The 16695-nt window shown below is 42.3% G+C and overlaps 1 protein-coding gene and 1 pseudogene across 3 annotated transcripts in view; both read left to right on the top strand.

Annotated features, from left to right (window-relative positions):
• arhgap45b (Rho GTPase activating protein 45b) overlaps positions 1–6672 on the top strand; it is a 15599-nt gene extending 8927 nt beyond the window's left edge. For all 3 annotated transcript variants that reach the window (XM_048251874.1, XM_048251873.1, XM_048251872.1), the window contains exons 12-23: positions 96–233; positions 329–519; positions 928–1037; positions 1120–1218; positions 1339–1434; positions 1541–1704; positions 2314–2502; positions 2823–2960; positions 3207–3436; positions 3626–3863; positions 4064–4157; positions 5859–6672. In XM_048251874.1, the coding sequence (XP_048107831.1) occupies positions 96–233; positions 329–519; positions 928–1037; positions 1120–1218; positions 1339–1434; positions 1541–1704; positions 2314–2502; positions 2823–2960; positions 3207–3436; positions 3626–3863; positions 4064–4157; positions 5859–6289 (2118 nt within the window). In that variant the 3' untranslated portion in view covers positions 6290–6672. The remainder of the gene's footprint in view (positions 1–95; positions 234–328; positions 520–927; positions 1038–1119; positions 1219–1338; positions 1435–1540; positions 1705–2313; positions 2503–2822; positions 2961–3206; positions 3437–3625; positions 3864–4063; positions 4158–5858) is intronic.
• Positions 6673–6726: 54 nt separating this feature from the next.
• On the top strand, positions 6727–11463 carry LOC125300186 (annotated as a pseudogene).
• The last annotated feature ends 5232 nt before the right edge of the window (positions 11464–16695 follow it).

The raw sequence follows: 16695 nt of genomic DNA, 5'->3' as shown, positions 1-16695 counted from the left end.
TCTCTCCTTGAAAACAACAGTTGGTGAAGACTAGTCATGGTCCCTCTGGATCGACCATCACAACAGTCATGTGAAAGTTCTTTGTTGTCCGTCAGGCTGAGGAGGCAGAGGCCAGCTACAAGGTGTGTGTTGCAGACGCCAGCACCCACCACCAGGAGCTGGAGCACATGAAGGTGACGGTGCTCCGGCAAATTCAGGAGCTCATCAAGCAGAGTGACCAGACCCTGCGCTCTGTGAGTCCACTAAACCTGCCTGCAGTACAGTGTTAGTTCAACAGAAAACGTGAGAATGCTGTGGACTGTGCTGAACTTCTTTCTCTTCCCCCCAGGTTACCATCTCGTATTACTCCAACATGCACATGCAGACGGTGGTGCTGCCTGTGCACTACCAGACCCTGTGTGAGAACAGCAAACTGTATGACCCCGGGCGCCAGTACGCCACGCACGTCAAGGAGCTGCAGATGCCGCTCGAGCCCGAGGCCAGCTATGCCTTCGAGTCATACTCGGACACGCCCAGTCTGTAGGTCCCACATGCCCTCTGATCACTCCTGCTCATAGGCTACTGAGACCTTCCATAGACCAGAGAGTGGAATGTATTGGAATGGATAGATGTTATTGGTCTCACTGGACTAATGTAGGGGTTATAATTTGTACTATGCACTGTGTACATTATATGTATACAGAGCATGGTACATTGGGTTGTCTATCTATACATCTATACATCCACAAATAGATAGATATCACCAGCTGTTATTCCACGTTCTTTAATACAACCTAATCACCTAATCACCCTAATCACTTGGATCACCTAATTGGTGACTGTAATAGTTGTAGACTGTAAAACCCTAAGAAGCAGGGTCCTTTAGGATTTGTAGAGTTGTAGCTTTGAATAACTTCCTTACTACTTTCTTTCCTTCCTTCCTTCTAGGCCAGAGACCAGACCACGGAATGATAGTTTCAATCCTGAGGGTCCGAGCACAGCTGAGACTGAAGAGATGGGGGATGGAGCCTCCACCATAAAGGGGGAGACCAAAAAAGGTAAATCGGCACCTGTAGTTCTGCATTGTGTAAACATCTTGTTTGTTTTTGTGGTGAGAAGATCTTTTCTCTTATGTTCCAGCCCGTGGTCACCTTACCCACAAATCCTGGGGCTCCACAGTGAGCGATACGGACAGTGTGGGAGCCGGCAGTGGACTGGGATCTCCCACCACCAGCACAGGTCAGACAAACACACAGGCCATCAGCAACCCAGACCATCTCCCATGTTTAATTTTGCTACTTTGCCCCTTCTGTACATAACCACTCACTTACATAAATGAATGAATGAATGTACTTGTAGGAGATATCAGTAAAATGGCCAGAACCTCTTCCACCGGCACCATGTCATCAAACGAGGATATTGATGAGAAGGATGTATCAACGTTTGAGTCCACTAGTAAGACCACATTAATTGAGATATGCTAACACTGAATGCCCTACAAAATGCCACCATGAATGTTCTGTTTCATCGTGGTCATTTTTCCTATTCGTTAAAATAACAGATTTGAATGGCATTGAGCCAGAGATTGCGGTACCTACGGGTCCATTCCGCAACATTGGTCTCTCTAAAGCGGCCCAGACACACAAGCTGCGCAAACTGCGCTCCCCATCCAAATGCCGGGAGTGTGACAGCTATGTGTACTTCCAGGGGGCTGAGTGCGAGGAGGTGAGTTTATGGGGGAACTTCCAGGTTCACAATTTATAAGTATAAGTATATATACTCTTTTGATCCCGTGAGGGAAATTTATCCCAATCCGTGAATTAGTGAAACACACACAGCACACTGTGAGGTGAAGCACACACTAATCCCGGCGCAGTGAGCTGCCTGCATGAACAGCGGCACTCGGGGAGAAGTGAGGGGTTAGGTGCCTTGCTCAAGGGCACCAGGGTTTGGAGCCAGTGCCTCCACCCGTCAAATGGGCACTGGTCGGGTTCGAACTGGCAACCCTCCGGTTACAGGTCCGAAGTGCCAACCAGTAGGCCACGGCTGCCCAATTTGACGTGTGATTTGTGTGTCTTACTAATTTAATTCACTGCTGCTCCTCCAAATCTCTAATTAAATCAAAGATGTAGTTCATCCCCATCATCTATGTAATTTTGTCATTGTTATGATTCATTTCTGCTGGTTTTATCTGTTTTGTGGTGAAGGCATTGCCTTTTTGTAAATCAAGCACTGAACAGTCATTTCTGTTCTTAATTTACTAATACGAGATGATGTGATGAGAAATGACCAGTTGTCACTAATTGCACCTCCACAACTTGTGGACCTGTGCAGTGCTACCTGGCCTGTCATAAGAGGTGCCTGGAGACCATGACCATCCAGTGTGGTCATAAGAAGCTCCAGGGCCGCCTGCAGCTCTTTGGGAGGGACTTTGCCCAGGCGACGGGCGGCAGCACCGACGGGATCCCCTTCATTGTGAAGAAGTGCATCTGTGAGATCGAGAGGAGAGCACTGCGGATGAAGGTCAGAGTCTGGATGTGGAAGGAAACTGGACTTTTCATTTGTCATGCACACTTTGGGTTGGGGGGGGGGGGGGGGGGGGGTTGTTTGGCTCAGTGGGTGTGCTAAGGCACTCTTTAAAACAAAGCTGTTTAAATCCTCCAAATTAATTTGCCTTTGCACAATATTCAAGGTTTGGGGATAGGGCGTATTAATGCACTTATTTCTGAATGCACTTTGTTTTAATAGAAAATGCCACAATTTACAGATTCAATTTGGTCATTTAAATGGGCAAATACAGTTGACAGTTGCATTGTGACCGTGATGATTCTCCTTCTGTGTAGGGTATCTACCGTGTGAATGGAGTGAAGACTCGAGTGGAGAAATTGTGCCAGGCCTTTGAGAATGGCAAAGAACTGGTGGAGCTGTCACAGTCCTCGCCTCACGACATCAGCAACGTGCTCAAGCTCTACCTGAGACAGGTGAGGCTCTAAGTCTCCAGTATGAGTTCAGCTACAAGTCCCCAAAGACATTTCACACATCATACACGTATCAAACACACATTACAAGCTTTCACTTTCGGTATGAATACGCACACTTTCTGTCAGTGCTCATGATAACAAAGACCTGATCACATCCTGTGAGTCCTCCTAAGCATAGTGCTGTGCTGCTCATAATGGCTCCCCCTGGTGGTTAAAGTGAAGAAAAGATGTTGCCTGTTTCCCCAGCTGCCTGAGCCCATCATGCCCTTCCATCTGTACAACAGTCTGATGGGCCTGGCCAAGGAGAACCTCCAGGCAGAGGGTGGGGAGGCTGGGAAGGGGCCCGAACTAAAAGACCTGGGTTCCGATACGGATCCCGAGGTCTTGGCAATGGTGGAGAAATTTAAAGAACTGCTGTCCGACATCCCCGCGCCCAATCACAACACGCTGCGGTACATTGTGCGTCATTTGCACAGGTGGGTACCGTAGATTCATGCCATGATGACATGCCAGAAGAGTTGCTGCATCAGGAGTTTATTAGTTGTATAGGAGGTTGAAGGTATTCTATATCATAATCTTTCTCCTTTTCTTTCTCTCTTTCTGTCCCTCTCTCTCGTTTTCCCTCCCTCCCCTCTCTTTTTTTCCCATGATCACTCCCTTCACAGGATCGCGGAGTTGGAGCAAGACAACAAAATGAGCCCTAATAATCTGGGCATAGTCTTTGGGCCGTCCCTGATGCGCCCGCGTCCCTCGGGTGCCACCGTGTCCTTGTCCTCGCTGGTGGACTACCCCTACCAAGCCCGTGTCGTGGAGACACTAATTGTGTTCTACCTGTCCATCTTCCCCTCCGACTCCACCCGCACCAGCTCCACCAGCCAGGTTCAGACCCCGGCCATGCCACAGGTGTGTGTGTGTGTGTGTGTGTGTGTGTGTGTGTGTGTGTGTGTGTGTGACGGGGAGAGAGAGAGAGAGGGCATTATAATCATTGTTGATCTACTGACCGTGTAATAACTCATGCCCTTCGAGCAACACTAGTTTACATAAGTTATGTATTGGATCCTATCCCATGGAAGAGAAGGATGACTCTTGCCTCTGCTGTTTAGGACAGCTGTGTGGTCCCAGATGACCCAGGCAGGACGGATGGAAACCCAGAGAGCAGCGATGAACAGGGAAGAGCTGATACAGACGAAGTGCAAGGTACAGACCAAAATCACTGAATTCTACTCGTACAACACAACCTGACATAGTCATGCTCAATTCTATTCAGAATGTGAGTCTGATACTGCACCATTGGGGAAAAAATGCTTCTGCACACAACTGGATAAACCTAACCAATCAGATCAACAAAATAGCCTACCATGAATCCTGTAGGAAGAACAGCCAAAACATCCAGGACTTCTTGACAAATGCCTTAATAGCTGTTTCTCTCTCTTTTTTTAAAGTTATTGCATTGTACAACAGACGTCTTTTCGAAAGCTTTTATTATAAACAAAATCAACTGAAGCGTGTTTAGCAGGCTTGGAATTTCATAATTTTAGGGGCAAGGCCACTTGGCATTTAGTTGGGCAAATTTGGCGGGGTGCACAAAGGCCAAAGTAGCGTATTAACAGCTGTAGACCTGCATCACTGTATGAAATATTACAAAAAACATGAAACATGACCTATTACATAGAACTGTAAATCATCTGATTTTAATGTTTACAGATATCTAGGCTATATTTAATATTTATTTTCTATTTGGCCTGTCATTAAATCATGTATTGAACAATTTAAGCACAGCTCAGCTTTAAGAAACTCTCATAGCCTACATGCATGCTTAGCATTTTGTGATCATTAAGGCTACTTTGACAAACTCTTAGTCCTCCTCTGATTTTAATATTTACAAATATCTAGGCGATATTTGTAACATTTATTTTGTATTTGGCCTGTTATGAAATCATGTATTATTGAACAATTTAAACACATTGTGAAATTTAAAGCCCAAAGTTGGAGACATGCATATAAGAAATTTGCTGCAAATTTAAAAAACAGATTACTCTGGAATGGCTAACTGTACAGGTGAATGCATTAGATCTTTGTGTTTGGTAAGGTCTGCTGTTTATTCTGATATATGGTTTGAGTGAAGAGTTTGTAAAGTATTCCACCGAGATGAATGGGTAGGGAGATGGGCGCAGATCTGTATGTACCAGTAGATTAATGTGATTACACTAAAGTTACTTTTCTCTTACTTTCTTACCACAGCAACTAGTGGTAAAAGCTGAGAAAAAGCTCTTTTATGTGATGTGATGCATGTGATGTCTGTCTGATGAGTAGTTCAACAGAGAAGAATGGGTGAATTTGGACGCACTTTCTTTCTTGCCGTGCGCCGTCACTTTCTCCACTGTGTAAAAGCATTAAGTAATTTGCGCTGTGAATGCTTAGATTATTAGATTATAGACAGGCCATAGTCTAAATAAAAATATTTTTTATTTAGTCGGACGCAAAGCAGAATATTGAAAGTAGGGGGCACCCAGGCCACAGTGGCCTGTGAACCTCCGATTTTCAAAGGGGCATCACGGCCAATGCAAGGGGCAACGACGGCCATAGCCGCCATGAAATTCCAACCCTGGTGCTCAGGTTACATGAATGAGTAGGCACCATTGCTCATCTGTCCATCATTGTATAAAGGCCGCTCGGACGATTTGATTGGTCGGCAAGTTGTCATACAGGCAAATAAGCTTGTCAATGGACCAAGTCCATACCGAATGGACTATATGTCACAGAAGGCTGTTCCAGCCAGCACATTTATTTCCGCTGGAGCATCAGCAATGGCATCTTCTGTTATATTCTGCTTTGGTCGCTTGGGCAATTTCCTGACTCAAAAAGGACTCCACTATATAAACACTCCTGTTCTTACAGGAAGTCTTCCGGGAGGGCCAGAATCAGTTGAGCAGAGCCAAGACTCAGACGTGGAAGCGGACGACACAGCTGAGGAGGCTGAGGCTGAATCTGGCAGCCACGTCCCACCAACGAGCGACAGCAGCGCTGATGAGGACGACCAGCCAGAGGGCAGTGGCTCCAGAGGGGAGCTCGCCTCCGTGCCGGTCATCGTGACAGAGCCGGGAAGCCCAGCTGATGGTGACCCGCCAGCCCTCCCCGACACCGAGCCTCCCGAGCTGGATGTCCAGGATGAGGGTCAGGCAGCCTCAATCGCAGGCCTCAACACCAACCAGTCCAATAATCATGTGCTTGTGATTGAGCCTCCTGTATCACCCTTCCCACGTTTTGTTGGACGCAGGCTAAGTGTTTATATAGATCATGATCAAGACAGAAAACCAGAATTTATTTGAAGCAGCATTGCATAAAGTTTTTTGTTGTTGTTGTTTTTTAAAGTTTAAATTGTTTGTTCTTTTTATGTGTTTTATTCATGTATTGAAAAACACAAATGTGAATTATTTTTTTCCTCAAGAGACCTTGTATCTGCACATTCTGAAAAAATATACCTGTCTTTTTGGCCATTCCAAAACACGCAGTGTGAGCGCAAGTGTTCAGCGGTTTCCTTTTATAAATACCATCCATATCACAAAGCTCCTATTGAAACATTTCAGCACTAAAGCAAAAAAAAATGTTAGGAGACTATTTTTGTATTGTAAAAATGATTTTACATATGTTTTTGCATGTGTTTTGTCATGCCAGTCTTTTAATTAATAAAGTGAAAGGACATACCTATTAATTAATTTATTATGTTCCTAGTTTTATGCTCGATTTTAGCATTGTGGGAAATAAGAATGCAGAAGTTAAGGTAACAAAAAAAACAAGGAAGAGGGCAGCGCTAGTCATTATGCAAACTTTATAAGCCAGGCCATATTGAATTCTATCAGGACTTCCTGTAAATCAAGCTGCCTGTCCAGTCAAATTCTCCTGCAGAAAGGTAAGAACATCTGTGAGTGAGGGTACATTGAATCGATGGCTTTAAAGAAGGAAGAACAAAAGGGTCTGAAGGAGAAGGTAGGCTATGCTTTAAACATGATTTCAATTAAGTTCATGTCCATGTAGTCCTAGAACATGTGCTCAGTCGGGGAGAGTGAATGTGTGTCTGACTGATGGATAACCTCTTGCTTTGTCTCTGGTCTGTTGATTATGGGTTGGTTGCTACTGTATGTGGCTATGGGCACAACCCTGAAAGGCAGGCAGTCTTTGAAAGTCGATTCAGTTTGCTTTTTCCTGTCTGCTGTTAGATTTTCCCAGCTTTTCCTTTTCTTTTTATTTCATTGCCCACCTCTCTAGCTTTGGCCTCTGCTTTGTCCATGCACCTGTGTGTTTTTTCTTTTTGTCTGATTATGTGACCTCTGTTTGTTTGTATCTATGTATAAAACTGTAAAGAGTATTTCAGTGTCTAGAAAAGCACTATAAAAAAATAAATATATTATTATATACAGTGGGGAACTTCAGATACAGGTGGGCAAGGTGGTCAGAGCGTATGCTTGGCACTTGTATCTGATGGTAAAAAGGTTTAAAAAGATTGCTTTTGTTTAACAGTTTGTTTTTGATACACCAGTTTGCCTGCCTTCGTCGTTCACAATAACCTGAAGGATTATAACTTATTGGATGCCTGTTATACATTTAGCTCTGACTGTAGACTATTGGAACCAATTAGTCATTACTGTAACTGTAAGAGACTATGCTAAGCAAGCAAGAGACTAAGCAAGAGAGCAATGATGGTTATACAGGCTCCATGCCTGACTGGTAATAGGCAGGTAATTGGCCCCCTACCCCGGTGGGGACAGGTACAGAACCGCTCGCTATTCTGCCTTTTACAGAACCTACCCATATGTATGCAGCATTTTTTTGCTGCATGATCACAACATTAGATTAACTAAAATGGCATAGCAGCTGCAGTAAATACTATCCCCACACTGATACACCTTTGCTAAATCTTTTATTATAATTTTGCTTATGTGCAAAGACAGAAGCCTAAACATTCTTACTACCTAAATTAGTATATCCTCTTTGGAGACTAAATATATCCGTGCTGGTTTTTGCATCAGCTAAGCCTATTTTATGCAACTAGGCCTAACCTCAAATGGAGTGAACTGAAGTCAATATTGCTTTCATGTAGGCTAGAAAGGCTATCTGGACGGAAAACTGGACGTTCCAGTTAGGGTTGGCAACTTAGATATGAAAATAAGGAACGGGGGTGGTGGAGTTGATATAGGCTAGGCCAGTGTTTTTCAACTAGTGTGCCGTGAGAGATCATCAGGTGTGCCGCAGAAAATTACCCAAATGTCACTCACTGGTCCAGAAAAGCAACTGTTGCATCAAAGAATTTATAACCACATGCTCTCATTGATTGTATGATTGCACTATTTGTGGTATGCAGGCATTGTACAACGGGGGCCCCATATCCAGTATTCACAGAATCATCACATATCCAGTTCATAACAACAATTAAATTAGATATAGTCACCTACAAATGAAACAGAGGGCGCTTGTTTTATTGAGCAGGTCTTGCATAGAAGCCATAATAAGGCCATATCTGTGTATTATTTGAAATTTTAGGCTATGGTATTTTTAAATTTTAAATTTTAGGCTATTTTTTCTTCACACAGGATGTTAGTGTGCCGTGGCACAAAAAAGGTTGGAAAAAAACTGGGCTAGGCTGTGTATGTGTGTTGTCAGATGTAGTACATCAATAGTGCATCATTTTACAAAACTGTTAAAAGGAATGCACTAAAATGAGAAAAAATATCTTGTGAACATCACAAACAGTTGAATTTGGTGAAGCCTTAAATTACCTCTTGTTTTTTTATCTTGCACAGATGCACTGTAAAATTCTGAGCTAGACATAATCTCACAGCGTAGGCTATAGGCCTACATAATTCGCAGTGGCTCAAACGAAAAAGTGCATTCTCTGCTGGGATACCCTGGAGTGGTCATTGTAAGATATTTTTTGGTGTATATCCAGAAAACGTGCACTCATTTTACGAAATTGTGTGCTCATTTTAAATTGCACGCACGTTTTACTAAACTCTGCTCTCAATGTAGTAAATCATGCGCACATTTTACTAAATAGTGCTCTCATTTAAATTTACTAAAAAAAAAAATACTAAATTGAGCACACTATAATAAAATGAGACCACAATTTAGTATAACGAGAGCACTATGTAGTAAAACAAGCACACAATATGCTAAATTGGGAACACAATCTAGTAAAATGAGACCACAATTTAGTAAAATGAGACCAACAATCATGTAAAACATGTGCATGCTCTCTCTCCTGTGCACATGAAAACTGCGCACGTGTTGTAGATTTGTTTCAGCACTTTCTTGCTCACGTAGCCCACCGCTAGAATCATTGGTCAGTAGTTAGAACTGATTTGTCTGATTTGGCATTTGTCCATCTCTTAGATGACGAGGTTGGGGAGGACAAACACCACCATTTTGAAAGTTGAGGGGGAGACGTCCCCCCTGTCCACCCCCCAAATAACACCCTTGTATCTACCCTAACATACTGTGAATACTTCAGTACACTTAGGCTATCTGTGAATAAGAAAAAACATTAAATTGACCTATTGCCATCACAGTTTAGCTTTAGTGAGATGCAGCCATGCATCTCCTGCTGCGTACTATTATGTCAAGCATGTCTCTCGGGCATTTCAAGATCAATACCATCATCTGGTTGTGACATTCAGAGGTTTTTAATTCCTGTACAGTTCTAGTATGGGAATATTTATGTTGTGAAAGTCCAGTTCCTGAAATTTGCTATGTGCATTCCTGAAAATATTCACTATGGAGCTGTGGAGTTTTCTGTGAGTTGTGTGAGTCTTCTCAAATGTTGTTTCAGTCTGCGCTGGTGGAGCCCTGGCAGTCGGCCAAGTCGATCTATGAGTTCTCAGCCACAGATATAGATGGCAATGAGGTGTCCCTTGAGAAATACAGGTGAGATGTGAGGTTCTGACTAATGTAGTGGGTCAAACATGCCAGTGAGGCATTTAATGAAATCCACAGGGGGAATAATTATGAAATAGTGACTTTGAAATGTGGTGTCTAACTACACTATGTCTAACTACACTACGTTTGTGGTCAGAGGCTACGTTGTCATCATCACCAACGTTGCCTCTAAATGAAGCAGGACCCCCCTTAACTACTCTCAGTTTGTAGAAATGCATGCCAACTATGCTGAGAGAGGTTTACGCATCTTGGCCTTCCCCTCCAACCAATTTGGAAAACAGGTATGATGTTCTTTTGCACCAAATTATCTACATAAAATTATAAACTGAATAAATCAAATTATCAAAATTGCACACATTGTACAGGAAAGTATACAATGTTACAGTGAAATAAAATAAAAAGTTATTCAGATCAGATGTATGATCTAGTGCACATCACACCAGTGGTAAATCACTTACACTGTCAGTGTCAATAGTCCACACTTCTGATGTTTTAGCAAGTGTTGAATTTTGTTGTGGTTGTAGGTATGGAGAAGAAGTAAAACTATGACCAAACATGTCCAGTGTGTCTTTTGTCAAAGTCTCAGGTGAACATTTTAATCTTTTAATAGGAACCAGGCACTAACGCTCAGATCAAGGAGTTTGCAAAATCATACAAGGCCCAGTTTGACTTGTTCAGTAAGATCGATGTCAAGGGCCCAAATGCCCACCCTCTGTGGAAGTGGCTGAAGGAGCAGCCCAAAGGCAAGGGACTATTTGGAAAGTGAGTCCATTTCTAAAATAAGCAAGAATGAATGATTAAGCGTAAGAGTAAAGATGCTTTAGCATAAGGTGAATGAACGGTTCTGACCTCTAGATATAGTTTTCCTTGTTTAACAAAGCCAGGGAACTATTGTGTATATGGCCTATGCGGGAAAAATCAACTGACAGTCTGCACATCTCAAAAACATGCTCATAATGCTATTGGCACACACATCAATAACAGATCCTAAACAAACTCTGACAAATAGGAAAAGCTCAATGTCATTCTGATTATGTAGAATATTCAACAGAAATTTGCCTGTATGGGAAATACCTGAGATTCCTGTGTATTTCTTAAAATGATAGTACAAACACAACACAACTGGTATATTTAAAATAATTAAGAAGAAATTACATCTGGTGTTTTTCTATTCCCTATAGTAGTATCAAGTGGAACTACACCAAGGTGTTGTATGATTATCACATTTTTATTGTACTTTTATTGTACTATGGTCCTTTGGAATTGTTTGCCCATTTTAATCTGAGAGGATGTTTGGCAGTGAACTAAGAAGGCATTATATATATTGTATTTATGACAGTGAACTAAGAAGGCATTATATTATATATATTTTATTTATTTTACTCCTAGTTCCTTATTGACCTGGAAGGTAATGTTGTGAAGAGATATTCACCACTAGAGGCTCCAAGAGTAAGTCCAACGCATCAAGGCTATTTATTTCTTTATGTCTTGATTTTCCTGTCTGAAGGAAACCTGACCATGCTTTATTCTTTATTTGCAGGTGGTGGAGAAGGACCTGCCCGATTACCTGTAATTCTTTCAGCTCTTGGCATCCCACTGACCCCCTCTGCCAAATGCTCTCCAGTGATGAGTCGGGGAATTGAGGCTCTGCCCCAGATGAGTGACGGTCTGTCCCTAAACCCATTCCATGGACAGGTCAGACCTGATGCATTCGACATGCAATCTTTCTGGGAGGACCCTCTATTCCCTGATGAGCCACTGGAGAGACCCAAATCCCTCAATATTCAAATTTCAAAAGTGTTTATAACTCAAGCCAGTTATAACATAAAACATGCAATGTTTTTAATGGTCTGGTAAATTAAGCTAAAAAACTTGCACATTAAGCTAAAAAAACTGCATAGTGTGCCTTTAAACATCACACATCACCCATTCTCAACTCCTACTCAAGCGAGTAGGACGCATTTCACACTGCTCCTGCTTCACCTATCCTTTTAGCAATTTCCACTCTTTGTCATTCTTTTATTTCATTTACAAGCTAGTTTAGCAAAGACAGTGAAACCAGTACATTTAAATCTGAAACTTTAGTGGTTAGTTTTTTACTTTAAATGAGCCAGCCAAGTCAACGAGCAAAAACTGAACGGCAATTCACCTTGAAGTTGGATTAAAACAAAATGCGCTCCTCCGGCCAGAGACCCAGGAGATCATGCCGAAAATGTACTGAGCTAGAACAGAGGATTTCTACTTTGGAATCAAAGATGCATGCCCTTCCATCAACGACAGATGAACTACGAGAGGCATCTCATGAAGTGAGTACAGCAACTATTGGAAATGCAGAGAATGTAACCCAGCAGTCTAATATCACTGCTAATAGAGCAGATGAATGCATCGACCTCACAAAGGGAAATGTGAGTACAGAGCCTTGGCACAGGCAAGGTGCCAGACCAAAAACAAAAACGTAATACAAGAACTGTAATTACCTCAACACCAGTAAATTCAGATGTTAACTTCAGGCCTCATTATCAGAAATACAGACAGATCAGCAAACTACTATAGGGCTTGTGGTCCTAAGGGAAGCCCACAGCCCCTAACACTATGGAACAGATTTGAATGCCTCCGGGGACGTGAGAGAGGAATTTCCCAGGAACAGACCCAAAGCAGGCAGCGATCAAACCACAACAAAAGAAAGATGGGCACAGACAAGAAGCAGCACTTTCGACCCTATTCATCCCACAACCCTCGTTCTAGGCTTAACTTTGCTGTGAGACATATAAATGGGGAAAGGATGATTGTATGTTGTTTCCCAAATGCTTCAGTGTCTGACACAAAAACAAGCTTGCAGAACTGGTGTCAAAATATGCAACTATCAAAGCATCATTGTGCATGTTGGAGCAAATGACATCTACAGAGAACAGCTGTATGTCAAAGAAGATTTCAAGGAACTTTTCTCGACCCTAAATGTGCTTGGAATACAAATTTTCATCAGTGGCCCACTCCCAGCAGAGGGAAGCTTTGTATTTTCCAGACTATTCAGTTTAAACACCTGGCTCGCAAAAACATGCTTTTCAGTTGGGATGAATTTTATTGACAATTTTAACCTTTTTTGGAATCGCAGGGAATACTTCAGACCAAATAGCACAGAGCTGAGTTGGACTGGGGCCAAGATCTTAACCGAATACTATCACCTCTCTCTCCCGCACCCAACATTTTTTTGCCAACCTTGAGCCGAGCCTCTGATAAGCACTCAGTGGCCATACAGACGGAACAAGCGGATGACATCAACAACTCAGCTAAACCAAAACACTCTGCACAGGCTGAAACAGAGATATGCCCAACCTCCCCTGCTGTGGGGCCCTCTGATAACCACCCGCTAGCCTCCACTGAAATGCAGACCTTGGAGAAACATAAACAACCAGCTCAACAATGCCAAGCCATGTCCACTGGACAAGATAAGATGGGTGCTGCTAAAATGACTCAAAGTCAATCACTGGCGTCAAACTCCCTGGAATCTCAGCAAACAAATGGATGTGATGAGCATGAGGAGATAGCACCTATCAAAGCTGCTGAGAGGATATCAGAAAGGAAGGGTCATGTTGTAACACCAGTACCAATACCCCCTCCCCACCTCCGTCGTCTCCTTGTCACCACAAAGACACAACAACATGGAATACACTACTGGAATACATGCTGAAAGCGGAGCATCTGCAACAAACTTCCCAGAACCTCAGCAGGCAGATGGAGACTCTGGATCAATTTTCAACCCCAACCTCCTTGATTTCCCATCACCACCCACACCCAATCCGTCCCCACCCAATCAAACTCCCCAGGGCACACAAACCCCCTAATCTCCCATCCCCATCCCCACCCCTTCATCCCACCACCCACTCAAACTCCACAGGATCCCCTGAATACCCATCACCATCCCCCCACCCAAGCACATGATGTTCCCTGCAAGAATGGAGAGACTGCTACCAGTAGCCATGCAGAGTTTTACTAGCCCAAGATCATTAGCACCAAAGAAGCGAAGGGCACCTCCACCCCCTCGCCCCCCCCCTCCCCCGTCATTTTCTCAGCCGGCATATAGCATGGAATGTGCAGTGGAAAATACAGATGGCAGCAGCAGGGGACAATTACATGATGACTGTATTGCATGATATTCTCAGGGTCCCTGCAATATAAATGGTACTGACAGTAGTTTTGAGAACATGCGGGACCCAGTAAGCCCATGACATTCTCTATTCCTGTATTGACAAGAAATAGAACACAAATGCATCGAGCTTATAGGGTAAACCAGTCCAATCTCCTACCCGTACCACATCAACCTCAGATTTCCCCCATGGATCATATTTCCCCAACACTTAAACTAACAAAACTAGCACTCCTAAATATCAGATCTCTTTCAAACAAATCATTCTTAATTCATGATCTAATTTGCACACACAACCTTGATTTTTTACTTTGAACTGAGACATGGTTAGATCAAGCAAACAGTGCTGCTACTCTCATCGAATCAGCTCCCCAAACTTCAGTTTTTGAGTGCTACCAGAGCAAATAAAAGAGGTGGGGGATAGCCACAATTTTCAAGACGTCTTTTCAGTGCAATCAGTCGTCATTCGGTGACTTTACTTCATTTGAATATCTGTGTGCATGCATTAAGTCTTCTCCTCAGATTTTATTACTGACAATTTACAGGCCTCCAAAACATTCAGCTAAAGTTTTTCTTGAAGAGCTAGGTGAACTGCTATCAGTTGTTTGCATAGAGTATGACTGTCTTATTATATCAGGGGATCTAAACTTGCATGTGGATAATCCTGAAAACAATTATGCCAAGGAATTCATTGCACTAATCGATACTTTCTCCCTAACACAGCATGTACAGGGGCCAACACACTCTCTCGGCCATACCCTCGACCTTGTTATCACAAAGGGTCTCGATGTCTCTACAGCTGTTAAAGACCTGGCCTTATCTGATCATTTTTGTGTGTTCTTTGATGTGTCTATGTCCCCACACACTCAAAACACAGCTATGATGGTAAAAAGGAGAATCATAAATGATCAGACAAGTGCTCTCTTTGAGCAAGCACTTTCACTAAAAGTCAAGTCAACTGTCAGACTCTGAAGACTTATTTGATCACTTTAATGCAAAATGGCAAACATTATGGATGACATTGCTCCATTACAATTCAAGAAAGTTAAGGACAAACAGAAAGCACCATGGAGGCAAAATCCAGCAGTTAAACTTCTAAAAAGAGAGTGTAGGAAGACTGAAAGAAAATGGCGTAAATACAAACTTCAGATCCACTATGAAATCCATAAAGAGATGCTCCGCACATATAACTCTGAAATATGCAAAGCAAGACAGTCTTTCTTTTCTAACATTATCAATAGAAGTTCAAATAACACTTTCATTATTCTATTTTCAACTGTTGATAAGTTAACAAATCCCCCTCACAATTAAGCCTGAACTTCTCTCAACTAATAAATGCAATGAGTTTTCATCTTTTTTTAAAGGTAAAATTGACAAAATCAGACTCAACATATCTGCTCAATTACAAATTCAACAACCTGAACTTCCAGCAACAAACAGAGGGAAACTAAACTTGATGTCAGAGTTCAGCTTGATAGACTACGAAACACTTGAAAAAACGGTACAGAATCTCAGCCCTTCCACATGTGTCTTAGACACTCTGCCTACCAATTTCTTCAAAACTGTTTTTCACCTCATAGCGGCGGATGTCCTTCAAATTGTAAATGTATCATTGCTGTCTGGCACTTTTCCTAAGTCACTGAAAACAGCTGTTGTAAAGCCACTTCTCAAGAAGAATAACCTGGATGCCTCCATGCTAAACAATTACAGGCCCATATCCAATCTACCTTTTATTGGCAAAATTATTGAAAAAAGTAGTCTTTAATCAATTAACCACCTTCCTAACATCAAATGGGTATTTTGATTACTTTCAGTCTGGTTTTCGGGCAAATCACAGCACTGAAACAGCTCTCATTAAAGTTTCCAATGACATACGCCTCAACACAGATTCAGGTAAAACATCAGTCCTAGTGCTACTGGACCTTAGTGCAGCATTTGACACTGTTGATCACAATATTTTACTACACAGACTAGAACACTGGGTTGGATTTACAGGCATAGTTATCAGCTGGCTAAAATCATATCTACAAGAAAGGAGCTTCTTTGTTGCCATCGGAAACTGTACCTCAACACCAACGTCCTTGACCTGTGGTGTTCCCCAGGGGTCGATCTTGGGGCCACTATTATTCAACCTCTATATGCTCCCACTTGGACAAATCATTCAAAATAATTTGATTTCATATCATAGCTATGCAGATGACACACAAATTTACTTAGCTCTATCACCAAACAACTATGGTCCTCTTGAATCTATGTGTCAGTGTATAGAACAAATCAACACCTGGATGTCTCAAAATTTTCTTCAGCTGAACAAAGAAAAACTGAAGTAATTATATTTGGTAAAAATGAGGAAAGACTTAGGGTTGCCACTCTCCTTGACACAAAAGGGTTGAAGGCAAAGGATACTGTTAAAAAACCTTGGTGTATTAATTGACAGTGATCTAAATTTCAACAGCCACATGAAAGCGATAACTAAATCAGCTTTTTACCACCTCAAAAATATTGTCAAACTCAGAGGGCTGATGTCAAAACATGACTTAGAAAAACTCATTCATGCATTTATCTCCAGCAGGGTTGATTACTGCAATGGACTGTTCACAGGCCTTCCTAAAAAAGACTATTAAACAGCTTCAGGTGATACAAAATGCAGCAGCTAGGACT

The sequence above is a fragment of the Alosa alosa genome, chromosome 9 (assembly GCF_017589495.1).
Source record: "Alosa alosa isolate M-15738 ecotype Scorff River chromosome 9, AALO_Geno_1.1, whole genome shotgun sequence".
NCBI classification, from domain to species: Eukaryota; Metazoa; Chordata; class Actinopteri; order Clupeiformes; family Clupeidae; genus Alosa; species Alosa alosa.
The sequence above is the reverse complement of the archived record's forward strand: the minus strand, read 5'-3'. Positions and strand labels throughout refer to the sequence as shown.